The sequence below is a fragment of the Micromys minutus genome, assembly GCF_963924665.1.
Source record: "Micromys minutus genome assembly, chromosome: 16".
NCBI lineage: Eukaryota > Metazoa > Chordata > Mammalia > Rodentia > Muridae > Micromys > Micromys minutus.
In genome coordinates this window covers 4,757,448-4,772,981 of record NC_137985.1, presented here as the reverse complement: position 1 = coordinate 4,772,981, position 15,534 = coordinate 4,757,448, and the positions used below count along the sequence as shown (strand labels likewise).

At 41.5% G+C, this 15,534-nt stretch overlaps 1 protein-coding gene across 1 annotated transcript in view; it reads right to left on the bottom strand.

Moving 5' to 3' along the window:
* Positions 1 to 14,304, bottom strand: part of MMP20 (matrix metallopeptidase 20) — a gene marked incomplete at both ends in the record, with an annotated part of 43,929 nt that extends 29,625 nt beyond the window's left edge. Inside the window, 4 exons of the mRNA XM_080930051.1 lie at positions 772 to 897; positions 3,031 to 3,179; positions 6,376 to 6,623; positions 14,182 to 14,304. Of these exons, the coding sequence (XP_080786177.1) occupies positions 772 to 897; positions 3,031 to 3,179; positions 6,376 to 6,623; positions 14,182 to 14,304 (646 nt within the window). The remainder of the gene's footprint in view (positions 1 to 771; positions 898 to 3,030; positions 3,180 to 6,375; positions 6,624 to 14,181) is intronic.
* Between the last annotated feature and the right edge of the window lie 1,230 nt (positions 14,305 to 15,534).

Here is a 15,534-nt window from a genome sequence, read left to right as displayed (position 1 = left end):
AGTTGGTTTCATTAAAAAAAACCTCTCTATAGATATTGAACATAGTACAATGATCAAATTACCTTCTGCTATAGGCAGATTATAGGTGTACATACAAAGAGGAATTCAGTATAAAAAGGCTAACTTTCTGCTTAAAAATAAATCTGCTTTCATACAACTCAGTATTACACACATTTAACATTTTAATCTATGCTATGAAAAAACTAGGTTCAGAGAGTTGCAATAATTCACCTATGGTTACAGTTAACAATTGGTGGGACTAGGAATTGAGACTTTAATTTGATTAACATCAAAGCTGGAATCCTAATGACTATACCTGAGTGTGTGTGGGTGCACCAGCCTCCTTCATTTGTATGTCTCACAGGGGAGGTTTCTAGATGATCTGCATGACATTCTTGAAACTTCACACCCTCCCCAATTAAACTCCTTAGATGACTATTAATCTATTTCCTGGATTTATTTCCAAATAAAGTCCATTCCACATACACACACAGAGCCATAAATCTTGTACACTTGAATAAGAAGCAAGCTGTGAATTGGGAGGGACTGCTTCTGTAGTTTAAATGCTAAGAAACAGGCTAGCCCATAGCATCAGCTTGGGAGAGTCTTTCCCCCTGTGGTGTTCCCTTCTGGATTTTTGGCTTACTTGTTTTTCCTACCCAGCCTCCCTAGTTAAAGGGTGGCTTGGGACGTTGAACCTCAAGGTTTCATGATGGAGGCCCAGAAGAAGATACAATGTTTTCCAGGTTATGGTGAATTGTGCATATATACCATTCGTTCCCATAGTCCACTTCTCAGCATTGTCGAAATGTGTGTCTCCTCCCAGGCCTTCTCCAGGTGCAAATGCATGGGCCAGAGTCCCCCGAGGCCCATCAAATGGGTAGGAGTCCCCATGATCTAAGTAGAAAATATTGATTGAATTAAGGACTAGTAATTTTGGGGGTGGTGGTCACAAAAGGTGGATAACATTCTCAACTGCATTGACCCTAAAATGCACTTTTCAAAATTGATCTTAAAAGAATGATTTTTACGTATGTATTTGTATGTGTGTCCCTGTGAGAGTATTGCACATGAGTGCAGTGGTCAGAAGAGGGCGACAGATGTCCCTGGAGCTGGAGTTAGAACAGCGAGTGCTCTTCCAAGTCATCTCTCTAGCCCTAATATTCGTTTTTAAATATATGTTTTAAAAATGATTATAATATATATGAATTTTATATATGTTAAGAAACTGAAAAATAAAAAGGACTATTTTGTACTATGAAGGAGGCATTGCAAACTTGGTTGTAATGGTTTTTATTGCAACACACAGTGTATGGTAGACTAGCATGCAGATTACAGAAGGAGAACAGATGGAGGAACATTTGATAGCAACCCATTCCAGTCCACTAAATTAAAATATGATCTTGTTGGCAGAAAGAGCTTTCAAAACTAATTCTTTTGAGGGTCTTGTAAACTAAGTGTGTGCTTTCTGTTTGTATTGCACAATCTAATTTATGTGTCAACAATGTCTTTGTAACTTTGATATACATGCCTGTGTAAAGCCTATAAAGGTGAAGTTAGGATAATCTTAGCACCTAGAGAGTTCAGTGTTTTCTTCTATCATGTATAGTCAGCAGTATTATGAATTCAATAGAAAGAAAAAACATTTGATGAATGTGACAAAAGCTACTGTTCACAGTTTCTCAGATTTTTGGTGACAATTCCCATTTTTTTGTTACTTAAAAATTGGTATTTGTATTTTCATTTTATTAATTCATTAATTAATTTAATAATATTTACATTGTATGTATGTAAGTATGTATGTATGTACGTATGTATGTGAGTGGGTGCATATAGTGTTGTGTGGAGATCAAAGTATATCTTACGGGAGCTGGTTTTCTTCTACCGTTCAGGTCCCTGGGATCAAACTGGGGTGATCAGGCTTGGCAACAAGTACTCAACCCAAGCCATCCCTCTAGCCTTGTTTATTGTTTTTAAAGCCAGCATCCCAAATTCAATATGTTCCTTCTCAGGTCAAGATCAATTGTGATGCAGTTCAATTAGATCTGTGTGTTCTGAGGACTTATGATGCTTACCTGGTCTCTAGTCAGTCTTTGTGCTAGGAGTCAATTCCATGTCCCCTAAGCCTGCCTTGACTTACGATGTCCTACCATTTAAACAAATGCCCTTGGATGTATGCAGGAACAGGACTACTCTAGGCCATTTTTGAAGGCCACATGCATGACTATCTTGATCTCCTTTCCCTAACTCCTAACCCCTACTCTGCTCCACCCAACAAAATCAGATAGGAATCAGCCCAGGCTTAGAATATCTCCAGCACTCAGCAACAGCATCTGGGCAGGAGAGGCAGTGATATGTCAATGTCACCGTTGGAGAGAACTTCAGGGGCCTCTGGTTTCATCTATTTCCTGCATGCTTTTCTGCAAAGACTCAGAGCTTTACCAGTCATGTTCAAAGCAATGCTTCTCTGTAGCAGGGTGTGTGGGGGAGTGGAGGAGCAGACAGGTAGAGGCAAGCATCCCATGTCCTTCTCAAAGGCAGAGTTCAAGCATGGGACAGACACAAATGCTATCCTGTAGCTATTGTGTGTGTAGAGTTTCAGATCGTGTGGCATACAGGGGCTATCTCAGGGTTCCTGGGGAAGTGAATTCTTCAGTGGGAATTCAGGTAGGAGAATCTTGGATAATATGGAACCAGATGATATTGATCAAAGTCATTATGGAAAACTTTGAAGTCAGGTGGTCCCCTAACCAGTGGGAAAACTAAAGTGGACAGAACCTGTCTTGTCATGGGGTAGAGCCACAGTAAAAGTGCACTTCCATGAGTTTGTCCCACAGTGAAGGCCAAAGTGACAAACAATGCTGAGCTTGCTTCTGGCAAGATGTTGCCTTTTGCTATGGTCTTGGACTCTGCCCATCCCAATACTATGTGATGGGGTCCTGTGCTGACCATTCCATAAATGAATGCAAGGAGCAATTGGGGGCCATTCTCCTTGGCATTACAGATAGAACCCAAGAAACAATACAATACCTCCAGTTTCAAAAGATATCATGATATCTGCTTCCCCAGAGTTTATTCTAACGAAGTTCAGAGGGACAGCCGTACTCCATGCATGCAGGGCCATATGTACAGCCTTGTCCACCTCGGTGGGACTCATGGAAGGTGTATACTTAGAGACTCTGGACAAAGAAGACACAGATATTTACATTAGTGACTGATCCCAAACAGAGAAGGGGAGAACACTGCAGGCTGCTCACAGGCCACAGCCCCTCTGTTTCCATGTTATGGTACGTCTCTTGTTCTGAATCAGTGGTTCTTACTGTGTTTTGGAACAGTTTTAACTGTTTCATGTCACATAGGACACTAGGGAGAGACACAGAAGGCAGAGACACTTTAGGCTTCTGAAACCAGTATAGGTTGTTATTTGAGGTTTTGCTATAAATTCTTTATCAAAGGCCAAAGGAATTTCCTCAGGGTTAGGCAGTGGTGTGTGTGTGTGTGTGTGTGTGTGTGTGTGTGTGTGTGTGTGTATGAGCGAGACAGACAGACAGACAGACAGACAGACAGAGTTAGAGGGTTTTAAAAATTTAAATTTAAAAATTTTAACTAAAAAAGTTTTATTTTTATTTGATGTGTATTGGTGTTTTGCCTGCATGTATTTTGTATGTGCAATGGTAAGGAACACGAGAACATGGACAAATCTCCATGGAACTTGATTTGCAGATGGTTGTGAGCTACCTTGTGGGTCCTAAAAATTGAACCTGGGTCCTTTGCAAAAGCAGCTAGTGCTTTTAACTGTTGAGACATCTCTCCAGCCGTGTGTGTATTTTTCTTAAAGAGAATGTGCTAGCCCCTAGCTCACTGGGGTTGAAAAGGGGTTAGAACACTTCAGGAAGTCCCTGGCCAACAACACTGGAACATATAGTTCTTTTTTTTTGTTTTGTTTTTTTTTTTTTTTTTTTTTTTGGACATACAGTGTGCAGAAACCAAATTGGTGGATCTCAGAGCTCCTTCTACTCAGAAGCACAAGATGTTCAGCTTCTGCCATCAGCAGCAGAAGGACAGCAAGAGAATTTCACCTGGGGTTCTGGGCTGGGCTGCAATAATGGCTGCACATGTTTAGTAGCCAAGTTTGGAGCCCAAACAGAGGTTGCTCACACTCTCTCTAGCTTGGCCCCAGTGTCTTATACAGGCACTTGGCTAGTAGAAGGACAGAGGATCCTGTCTAAGGATACTTAGGGATTCTCAACTTTAGGATCCACAAAAACTGCCTAGCAAGATTGTTGAACGTGTTAGTCTAGTCCTGAAATTTTTATTTTAGCAAGTTTATCAAGTTCTCATTCAGGTGCTATGATTCCAGCAAGCATGCACAGTCAAAATCCCGGGGTGCTTAAAAGACAGAAAAGATGGAAAATTGCTCAGTTCTGGACTATTTAATGACATAAAAACATGGTATAACCCTGGTGCCATGAAAACCTATGATTTAGGACCAGGTTAGGCAGTCAGTACCATGCTATTCCCTTCTGTGATAGGCAGATTAACTGTATTCTTGAGTTGAAGATGAAAGTTGAGTCAGCCAAGATAAGGATGTGGAAAAGAATAATGCCAGAGAAGAAAAAGTAGAGAAAATCCTGACCCAGAGTCTGCAGAGTAAACAACACATGAGCAGATGGTAATCATAGGCAGTGCTCTTTGAAGACGCTCTCTGTGCTACACAGGGTTCTAGGCATCTTTAATGTGCTGTGTTATCTAGCCCTCACCACCTCAAGGAGGCCAGTAATGATGATGATCAAGGTCTGCATTTTGTGGTTAAACAGAGACCTTAGTGGAGCCTTCTGTCTGCCTTCAAAGCTGTGTGCATGAGTGCTCTGCTGTGGGTTTTTTATGTTTAATCATCTGGTGTTTGTTTCAAGATGCTATTCTGACATCCAGGAGCTGCAAAGTATCAAGACAGCCTCTAGGGTCTTGGAGAGGTGTACTGGTGCCAGGGGCTCATCTGCAAGGTTGAGAGATATGGGTTTCAGGTTGCTTTATTTACTATAGAATATTGTAAGTCTCCATCATTGCTTATAGTCATTTCTTAGCAACAAGCACACAGAGTTCTTGGGAATATAACAACTGACCCCACAGTTGCTGACATTGTAGTTGGCTCCCGGAAGTGGTTAGAAGGTTGCTGTGCACTAACCCTTGGGTGTTTGCTACAGCCCATCCCTTCCTCATCTCCTCATGCCATGCAGATGTGAGGATCCTGGAAATGCAACCCAATCAAATTCTGACGTCTCAGTAGCTGGATCTCACTGTTCAGGCTGCCCCAGTTGCCACTATTCTCCTTGCTGTGTCCTCCACTACAGTTTAAGTAGTGTACTGGGGTGTTGGAAGTCAAGCGTCACTCGACATGGTAGCCCAAAATTCAACTTTGTTGGTGGGGGCTCTGTTTGGATATAGCCTGATTTCTACAAAGCTCTAGCATAGAATCCAAAGTTACACCTATTAGGCCCGTATGTGGCTGGAACAAGACAGCCTCACCCATCTCTTTATCCCACTGAGGCTGAAGACACCTTGGTGACGCATATAGTCTAGGCTGGCTAGTGAATGAACCCTGGAAGTGGAGCAAGGAAGTCAGGAAATTTGCTTTCAATACCCAGAACCCAAGGAGGAAGGACAAAAATTCTATTGGGCAGGTCTCCTTGAACTAAACAGGAAGATGGAGAAGGTGAAGCAGTGCCGGAGCCTCAACCACAGTAGAGGGGGCTTGGAGCTGTGACCGTCTTTAAATCAGGTCAGGTTCTATGACTAGCCAAGTTGATAGCTCTTTCCACTGCTGCCTCAGATCCCATTTTGGAGTCACTTCTCTTCCCCTGTTTGCATGTCTACTTCTCCTTAAAGACCAAAAAAGAGAAAGAGGAGCTATTCACTCTTATAATACACAAATTGAGTGCTTATAATAGCCAAAGTGACTTATGGATGTGTGTGTGTGTGTATGTGTGTGTGTGTGTGTGTGTGTGTGTGTGTGTGTGTGTGTGTGAGCCTATTATTCCTCAGGAGACATCTATCTTGTTTTTCTGAGATGGTCTTTCATTGGCTTGAGCTGGTTTATTAGCCTAGCTCAGCTGGGCAGATTAAAAAGTTCTCAGTGCTACCAAGGTAGGTTCACTTTAAACTGTCCCTGGGTTGTTCCAAGCTGGTCAGACCTGTAAGGGTAGACAGCTATTCTGGGATTAGAGTTTTCACCAAAGACCTAGAGAGTTGCTATTTCTTTTTATGGCTCTTGAGGATTCTCCTTTACTACAGATCAAAAGAAAGAGACCTTGGACAGAAAAGAAGAGGGCAAGGTCCATCTTTCTCTTTGAATTGGGAAAGATGCAGTCTCATTACCTGTATGTCAAAATATTTTTTTTCCATTTCGGTTCACCCGGGAAGAGGCGGTAGTTAGCTACATCAGGAACTCCACATCGAGGCCTCTTGGTCACATCCATTGTGTCCTGGTCTAACTTCCCAGTGACTCTGAGGCCAAAGAACATTTGTAGCTCCTTAATCTTCCTGATCATGGGGTTGCTTTCTTTTGCCACCATCTCACCAACCTGGGGGCTTCCTTTCTTTGTATAATACTTGTCAAGATAGTCCTGAAATGGAGAGGCAGGCCGACTCATCTATGGCATGATTAGAGAACACTCATATTTGCCTAAGATCCAGGACCACATTCTTGATATAAAATAGGTCATATATTCTAATTAAAATAACTTATGATTATTCTTTAGTACTGAGACATGTGGACTTATTTTTCTTTCTCCCTCCCCCAGTTTTTGGGTATGTGTGTGTATACACAAGTGCATGTGTGTGCACTTGTTTGTGTGAGTACATCTGCAGACCACAGGTTGATGTTGGTGTGCCATTCCTATTTATTTTTTTTAAAACTTTTCTAGTATTTTGAGATAGGGTTTCTTTTTGTAGCTCTGACTGTTCTGGAACTCAAATATGTAGGCCAAGTTGGCCTTGAACTCACGGAAATCTGTTTGCCTCTGCCTCACAAATCCTGGGATTAAGGAGCACACCACCATTTCCTGGTTTGGTATGCCATCGTTAATCACATCATGTATGATGTGTAATATGAAATAAGTATTTTTTTCTTCAAGAGTACTTATGAGTGGCTGGAGAGATGTCTCAGTGAAGAGCACTGACTGCTTTTTCAGAGGTCCTGAGTTCAATTCCCAGCACCATGTAGTGGCTCGGGATCATTTGTAACGGGGTCTGATGCACCCTTCTGGTATGTCTGAAGACTGCTGTATTCATATACAGAAAATAAATAGTTCTTAAAAATAGAGTATTTATGCTTTAACCCTCTCATTAGAAACAAAGGCAAAAGGACAATATATAGGCTGAAGGGATTTTTTTTTTTTTCTGAGACAGGGGTTTTCTGTGTAACCTTGGCTGTCCTGGAACTTGTAGATCAGCCAGGCCTCAAACTCACAGAAATTTTTGCTTCCCAAGTGCTAGGTTAAAGGCATTTGCCACCACTGCCCAGTTTAGGCTGAAGATTTTAACAAGTTTGGTGTGTTGTGGGGTAACCTTTTTTCTCTCCTAGGGTGGGTTTCCTGACACAGGTTTGATACTCACTGAGGCAAAGAAAGCAAACCACACATTGTTAGACTTCTTGAATATCCTTTCTGTAAATGAGGCTTAGGGAATATTATGAAAGAGGAGGTGGAAAGACTGAAAGAGACAGAGTCCAAGGAGAAATAGGATGGAGAAGTGTCTTCTGGACACAGCAGGACCTCTGACTGTGACAGCTGGGACTGTACAAAGTCAAACTAGTCAACCTTCCACTAGGATGCAGTGGGAGCCCATGAGCCCTCCCTGGCTGAGACATTGACTAGTGATGCTGCTAAAGGAAGGAGAGTTGGGTTTCTTTAGAGGAATGCCTTCTGATAGGTTGACCATGTGCCAGTGGGTGACTTAGGTTCAGATGTTTCGAGAGAGAGAGAGAGAGAGAGAGAGAGAGAGAGAGAGAGATATGAATTTGGGCAAGAATCCTGAAGGAGTTCTCCTGAAGGGAGAAGTGGGGGATGAATATGATCAAAATACATTGAATACATACATGAAATTCTCACAGAAGAAACAGAAAAATATTAACCCCCTTTCCCAAATAATCAAGTGTCACCTTCAGGAACAGACTTCACAGCTTTAGGATACTGTGTTCACCACTATTGTGGATGGTCGGCTGAGATTATGGTATCCTGAGCTACATAGGGCTGCAGAAATGCAGTTGGAGGCAAGGCTTTAGTTTTACAGCAGGGGGGTTGTTTGGTTTTGTAGTGCTGGCATGAACCTGGAGGCTTTGACTTGCTCTGTAAATGCTCTACTACTGAGATATATTCCAACCTACAACAGGGGACTTGTTAGAAATATTATTATACATCATGTGATTCAAAATGAGGTACATCTTAAGATCATATTTTTGAAAGATAAGTATTTAAGAGCATATAAAATGTTCTCAATGAAGCAGTGACACAGAGTGAAAAAGAAGAGAAACCTCCATCAGATTATGGGAATTTCAGAGGTAAAGCACATGCAGTACATGATGAAGGGAGGTAGGGAGGTCTGGTTATTAGGGTTGGTTGTCTGTGGGTGGGGCAATCATAGTCGACTGTTACTCTTGCTGTAGTTACTGTCCATATTTTGTTTCCTATCTGGCTGTCCTGCCTATAAGAAGAGTTCGGTTTGTGGTGATCACCTCTTAAGTTTATCTTAGGAACTAGAGGGATGGTTCAGCAGTTAAAAGTGCTCGTTGCTCTTCCAGAGAACATGAGTTTGGTTCCCAAGAATCCAGGTTGAGTGGTTCCCAGCTGACTATAAAAACAGCTTCAGGAGATGTGATGACCTCTTTGTGAGTACTCACATATGTGGTATACTCTCACACAAACACATGCATATAAATAAAAATGAGTAGGTGTAGCTAAGATGAATCTCTGTGGGGAAGAGGACAGCTGCACTCCACTCCTAGGCCTTCACCTAGAGCCAGGAGTCCTGACAGTCAGGGAATTTGGCTGTGCCTTCATCTATGCTCAGGGGTTAATATGTTTGTTTGTTTTAGGATGAAGCTGCTTTGAGAGCTTCTTGTTTGTGCACAAGTTGCTGCCACAGCAACTTAAAAGTGACATTTCAATTATGTGCTTCCAAGAACAGAGGATAGCGAAGTGTGTCTAAGACCAGTGACTCAGAATTTCTGAGATTTTTCAGTTTCATGAATTTGTTCCCCTTGTTAGAGAATATGCTCTACTCAACCTTCTGTTGTGTGCATCATGAAATATGGTCGTAGAAGTGAGATGTTCATGATAAATTAAGCAAAGACCATATATACTGCTACTGTTAAAGTGACATAGTCATGAATAAGGAGGGGAAAGTCAGTGAGAAGATTACTACAGACTTAATAATCAAGGTAGCCTTTTTTTTTTAAAACAAACACTAGGTACCCCCCCCCAACAATGCCAAAAGCCCTTAAAAACCCTCAAACATTTACATGGTAACAAGATTTTATGAGGAGGGACACATGGTGACCCACTTCCACCCCTAGCTGAGGAGGGGGAGTCAGTCAGTGTTCTTAGTGTTGTGGTCCCTGGCAAGTTGACCATGCCTCCAGGGATGGTCCACACCCATGAGTATATGGGTGGCACTTAGTGACTTAGCGGGTTATTTATTTAAGAAAAATAAAGTTGGGGTGGGGAATATGGACAGGATCATCAAGGAGCTAGAGGCCGGGATGATGGATATGGTCAAAATATATTGTTTGCATTATAAAATTCTCAAAGAATATATAAAATTTTAAAAAAGAAACAGACAGATGAACCTCAAAACCAAAACCAGGTGCTTGTATGCTTTGCCAAAGTCTTGCCCTGGGCAATGGCCATCCATTTGGGAGCCAGAGACTAAAGCATTAGTGATGTTTACACACTGATAATGAAACTTGGGACATTTAAATTTTGATTGTATTTTTTATGTTTTCTGCTGTGAATCTACACTATTTTCATAGTAAAATGTTTTTTTCTTTTTCTCTAAAATAGGCATTGGATATCAAACCTATAGCTTTGAAAGTTTAAGGCTGAACTTAATAGATAGAAAAACAGTCAATTTAGTTAAATAAAGTCAGGAGTTATGCCTACTTAATGGAGGAACAGAACCTCGTCACCGCAATGACATCAAGGAGATGATGACTTAGAGATTTCACAAGGCAGATGTTTGGAGGATCGACATATGTTCTAAATTAAGGAGAGTCTAACCTTCTGGGGACTCTCTTGCCAGCGCTGTTGACAAGGCATCCTTTCTGGAGGCAAATGATCCATTTGGCACATAGAGGTACATGTGAAGCTGTCCTGCCCTGTGAGCCACCACTTCCATGCTCTGCCTTGTACCCTCTCTGTCTCCCCTGCTGCTAAAACCACTGTCATAACATTCTCTCTGGCTTCCTTTCTAGTGCTCAACAGATAGAAGTAATGGAAGCTAAGATGGCCCCTCTGCTGGCTGATGGTCACACTTCCCTGCCAACTTCTAAGGACATTTAGAAATATCCCTCCTGAGTGTAACTGGGCTAAGGAATGGCTGGGACATACTTTCTCCAACACTTTCCTTTATTCTTTCAATGAGTCATTCAAAGAGATTTGTAACAACTTTGACACTGTCTGAAAATCCATAGGTTCAAGTGCAGACTGCACCACAAACTTGCTGGTGCAATTATTTTAGTTTCTTTTACTCCATCTTTCTTGCAAGCTTCAGCATTCCCACCTGTCTACTGATGTATAGATCACACTAGTGTAAGGATTAACAAAAGCAATCGGTAAGGAAATGCTAACGTACACATTATCAGAAATATTTGTTTTGTTTTGTTAATTAATGTATTTAAAACATTTAAAAAAGTTTTGTATGAATATTTGTGTTCCTGGGTGATTGTACATACACTGTGTGCATGCAGGAACATACAGAGGCCATAAGATAATATTGGATGCCCTGAAACTGAAGTTGCAAGACAGTTGTGAGTGGCTATGTGGATGCTGACACATCAAACTCTGAGCCATCTCTTTAGTTCCTATTCATAACTTTTTAAAAATAAAGTCATGGAAATAGCATAAAAGCCAAAATGTTCTCTGATATAATGTTTAGTGAGAAGTAGAAGCCTACATTTTAAAATAATAACAATAAAAAATCTTTATCACAGAAAACAAAGTGGTACCAAGGGTCCTGGGGTCCAGGACTTTTATTTCCATGGTTTAATTTCTCATGACTACATGGTAAATGAGAATTCTACTCCTTTTAGAGGCAATTCAGTTGGCTAATTTAAATGTTATGGGAACACCATGAGATAGTTCCCATGTTACAATAGGCTGACTTAATGATTTTTGACTTCATAACAAGGTGAAAGTGCCGTTCTCTCAGTATAAACCACACTGTGAATTTCACCTCTTGGTCTTTCCAGGGCTTGCAGTGTACTATGAGGGGTTCTTCCTGGATCCCAAGCCACAGACCACAGACCTGAGCTGCACAGTAACACACTGCTGTGTTATTAAACAAAGGTAAGCTGTTTGACTCATGATATTTTGAACCTATGATGAGATTATCAAGACACAACAGCATCATAAACCAAGAAATATCTGAACTATTTAAAAAAGCAAACAAAACCCTTAAAATAGATAAATCTTTTACTGTAGGAAGAGGTGAGGTATTCTCTCTCTCTCTCTCTCTCTCTCTCTCTCTCTCTCTCTCTCTCTCTCTCTCTGTGTGTGTGTGTGTGTGTGTGAGAGCCACATGGTGACTATACCCAAGCTTTCTGCTTGACTTCTGCACTTGGGGATGCTTTTTTCAGCCTGTCCTGTCTCCAGTATTCTGCAAGGCAAGCTCTTTCTACAGTTCAGTTTTGTGCCAGATGTGGCTGTGTCTGAGAGGCTTCCTTGGACTGCTCACACCCCAGTCAACTCCTATCCTTTCCCACCGTCTCTTCCCACTTTCTCAAACAAGCTCGAGCACTCGAGTGACTTGTATACCTTCTAACTGCAACTTCCTGGCTGTCCTGCCTACCCTGCCCCATCAGTGCCACGAGAGCAGACTTTGACTGGTTCTCTTCACTCATGCTGTCCCCCAAGGTAACAGTAACAGAATATTACAAACAGAATCATGAGTTGTTTGCATTTGTGATTTGATAAGCTCACAAGGCTGTTGGATATTTCTGTAAGTTACAAGGCAATTCATAGATTGTTTCTAGTTTCTGGCTAGAGCTGTTTCATGTTTCTATCATGAGAGATCTGTCCTTATCTTTTTCCTTTGGTCTTGCTAGAGCTGATGCCTGGAGTCTCTGCAGCAAGAACCAGGTAACAAGATACGGACAAATTTTCATGACACGGAGGAGATAATGGGGACTAAGGAGGACTGGTTTACTTGAAGAGAAAGAAATAAAGATGCTCTAACAGTCTCCATCAACTATTTGGAAATATGCCTCTCTCCTCACCAACTGAATTCTGACTGGACAGACTAGGAAAGAAGCCTTCACCAAAACTTTCTGACCTCATTCCCATCTAGAATTCGGCCATCTTAGTCTCTCTGTGGCTGTAGCCAATGTTTCTGGTTTCACAGATGCAGTCAACCATTATAGCACAGGGTCCTATATGACCTGTCCAGGACTGGCTGGTACAATGACATTTTCCCCAAACCCTAGACTAGAATCAGAGCATCTCACTGGATGAGTTCTATTCTGGTAGAACACAAGCCAGTTATATGTGTTGAGAAGGGTGATCACAAAACATTATATTTTCTCAATTAGAGAAGCATTATTCTGTAGAGGAAAATTAGGAGAGAAAGGACCAAAGAGGATCCCAGTAAAAAACAATTTATCATTTTAGTTCCTGGAGCTACAATGAATTGAGTTCATCTACATATGGCTCTGGTCAAAGAGAGTTTGACTCAAATGAACACCTGTTGTTGATACCGGCACGTCTGTGGAACTGGGCATCTACTGTTGACATTGTCTATGGAAGTGGTGACATCGCCTATGGATAGTGGCATCTTTTATTAATTATATGCAGAGTTGCTATTGCAAATGCTCCCTGATTTTTCTCATGTTGTAAAAGAAACTGATTGACTGGAATGGGTGAGTGGCAAAACAATGGATGGGGACAGTCCAGTGTATATAGGTGACAGTCTAGTGTGCATGGGGACAGTCCAGTGTGCATAGGGGGACAGTTCAATGTATATGGGACAGTCCAGTGTGCATAGGTGACAATCTAGTGTGCATAGGGGATAGTTCAATGTATATGGGACAGTCCAGTGTGCATAGGGGACAGCTCAATGTATATGGGACAGTCCAGTGTGCTTAGGTCTCTAGACCTTGAGCCCAAGCTGGCCCTGGGTGCAGCTGGACAAAAGGACAGTAGCCCCAGGCAGAGATGGAATCACATGCAGACTGTAGTTTCCTCAGACTTTTGGCCCAGGTAGCACATCTACAAAACCCTTTCTCCATCGCTAGCAATTCTGTCATTAGAAATTCATTTCTACAGGTTAAGAACCACCAACTTCCTTTAACCAACTTCTCTGTATGTGGGATGACTTTCATCCATGGACTCTTTACAAAATCCTAGCATGGTTGGTTGTAACAGTCACTTCATACCATAGTCAGATGGGAAAGCCTACCAGGCAGAAAATAAAGTTGAGGTAAAAGTTGTGGAGACACACAGACTAGGGAGAAAAGATCTCAAACAAGAAGGAAGGATGGTCTATATTAATTCTAACCAACGTTACTTGACCATAAAAGTCACTTTTCAAAATATCAACATAAAACAACATAAAACACTTGTGGCTGTAAAGCACTCAGTGTTAAATTTTCAACCTGCCTCAGTCTTTATATTTCTGATCTTATTTTCCTCCAAATTATTGTTTTTGAGTTTTGTATGTTGTATAACCACACTCAAGTTCTGTATAATGCAAGCCACCTACCAGATATTTTGTTCAGCTATTAACACAGCCATGTAACTCATGCACCTAATAAGCACCAGGCAATAACTTTAGACAGCATGGCTCATTGGGCTTCTGTAGAGCTGCAAAACTATTTTTTAAAATAATAATTTTTGTTTACTTTCTTATTATGCCCTGTTGGGTGTTCTGGGTTAGGAGAGGGAAGAGGGGGTGGGGCAGAAAGTCACAAACCTGTGCGAGCTGGTAGTTGCTCCTGAAGGTCCTAGGGGTGGCTGCAATTAGGGTGGGGGCTGCAGAGGCAAACTTTAAAGCTGTGACAAGGAAAGCAAGGCCAGAGGCAGGTAGCACCTTCATCTCCTCTTGGTCGTTTGGTGATTGTATCAGCTTGTACCAGGGGATGGCAGACAGTGCACATTTGCACCCGGACCCAAGCTCCTTTTATAGAGTCACATAGGTCTGGGTCCTGCAAGTGATGATTCATGTCTCAAATGGTAATTACACGGGTTGGTTCTCCCCCTGATGATGGGGTAACAGCAGTGCACAGGGATCAAGGAAAACTTCATTCTTTGTGATTGACCAAATCCTAAAGAGAGAGAAATGGTTACTTTTAATGACACTTGTTAGCTATGTGAAAAAATTGGTGTGAGCTTGATGTATTTGAATCTCGTCCATTTGGTAAGTCTTACTTTCAAGAACCCCCTTTCCATTCTTATTACAAAAGAAGCAAGGGCTAGTGAGATGGCTCAGTGAGTCATCACTGAGTCTTTACTTGCACCCATAGGCAAGCCTGATGACCTGTGTTCATTCCCCAGGATCCACATGGTGGAAGGAGAGAAATAATGTTTACAAGTTGCCCTCTGAATTCTATATGCATGTTATTGCACCTTTCGCATCCCGCTGTAAAAGAATGAGTGAATGAATGAACAGGTCCAATTTAAAAAGACAAAAAAGTTAAATGATTGGAACTTAGTTGGATTATAATACAGTTGAGCTGTCCACACTTTCAAGTCAATCTTCAGCATCCTGTATCTCCTTAGAGGACTTTTATTTTGATTCAAGACTTCTCACTCACATGGAACTTGCAAATAAGCTAGGGGTTGTAAGGTTTTTTTTTTTTTTTTTTTTTTTTTTTTTTTTTTTTTTTTTTTGGAGGTTTCAAAACACTTTATTCAGAGGCTTGGGTAAGGACTGAAAAGACACAAATGATCATTGAGGCCTCCCTTTTGCTAAGAGCCATGCCTAGCTTTTTAACATAGATTCTGTGGGTGGAACACAGGTCCTCATGCTTACTGATAAGTGTGTCACTAACTGAGTCACTGCCTCAGTTATAGCAGGTCAGAAAGACTGAGATTAAATTGTAAGGTGTTTTCTAGCAGCGTGAGATTGGATAAATTATTTCATGTCTAGGAGCATTAGACAGATGCTCCTTTGTGTGAAAACTCTTCAGCAGTGCAGTGCAGCACTGGCTACAGGACAGTGTTTGCTGGTGCCACTTGGCATCTGGCATTCTAGGTCTGAGTTATTGATGAAGCCACTCTTGTTTGATTCAGTGAAAATAAAAAGCCAGGAATATATGTGGGTCAT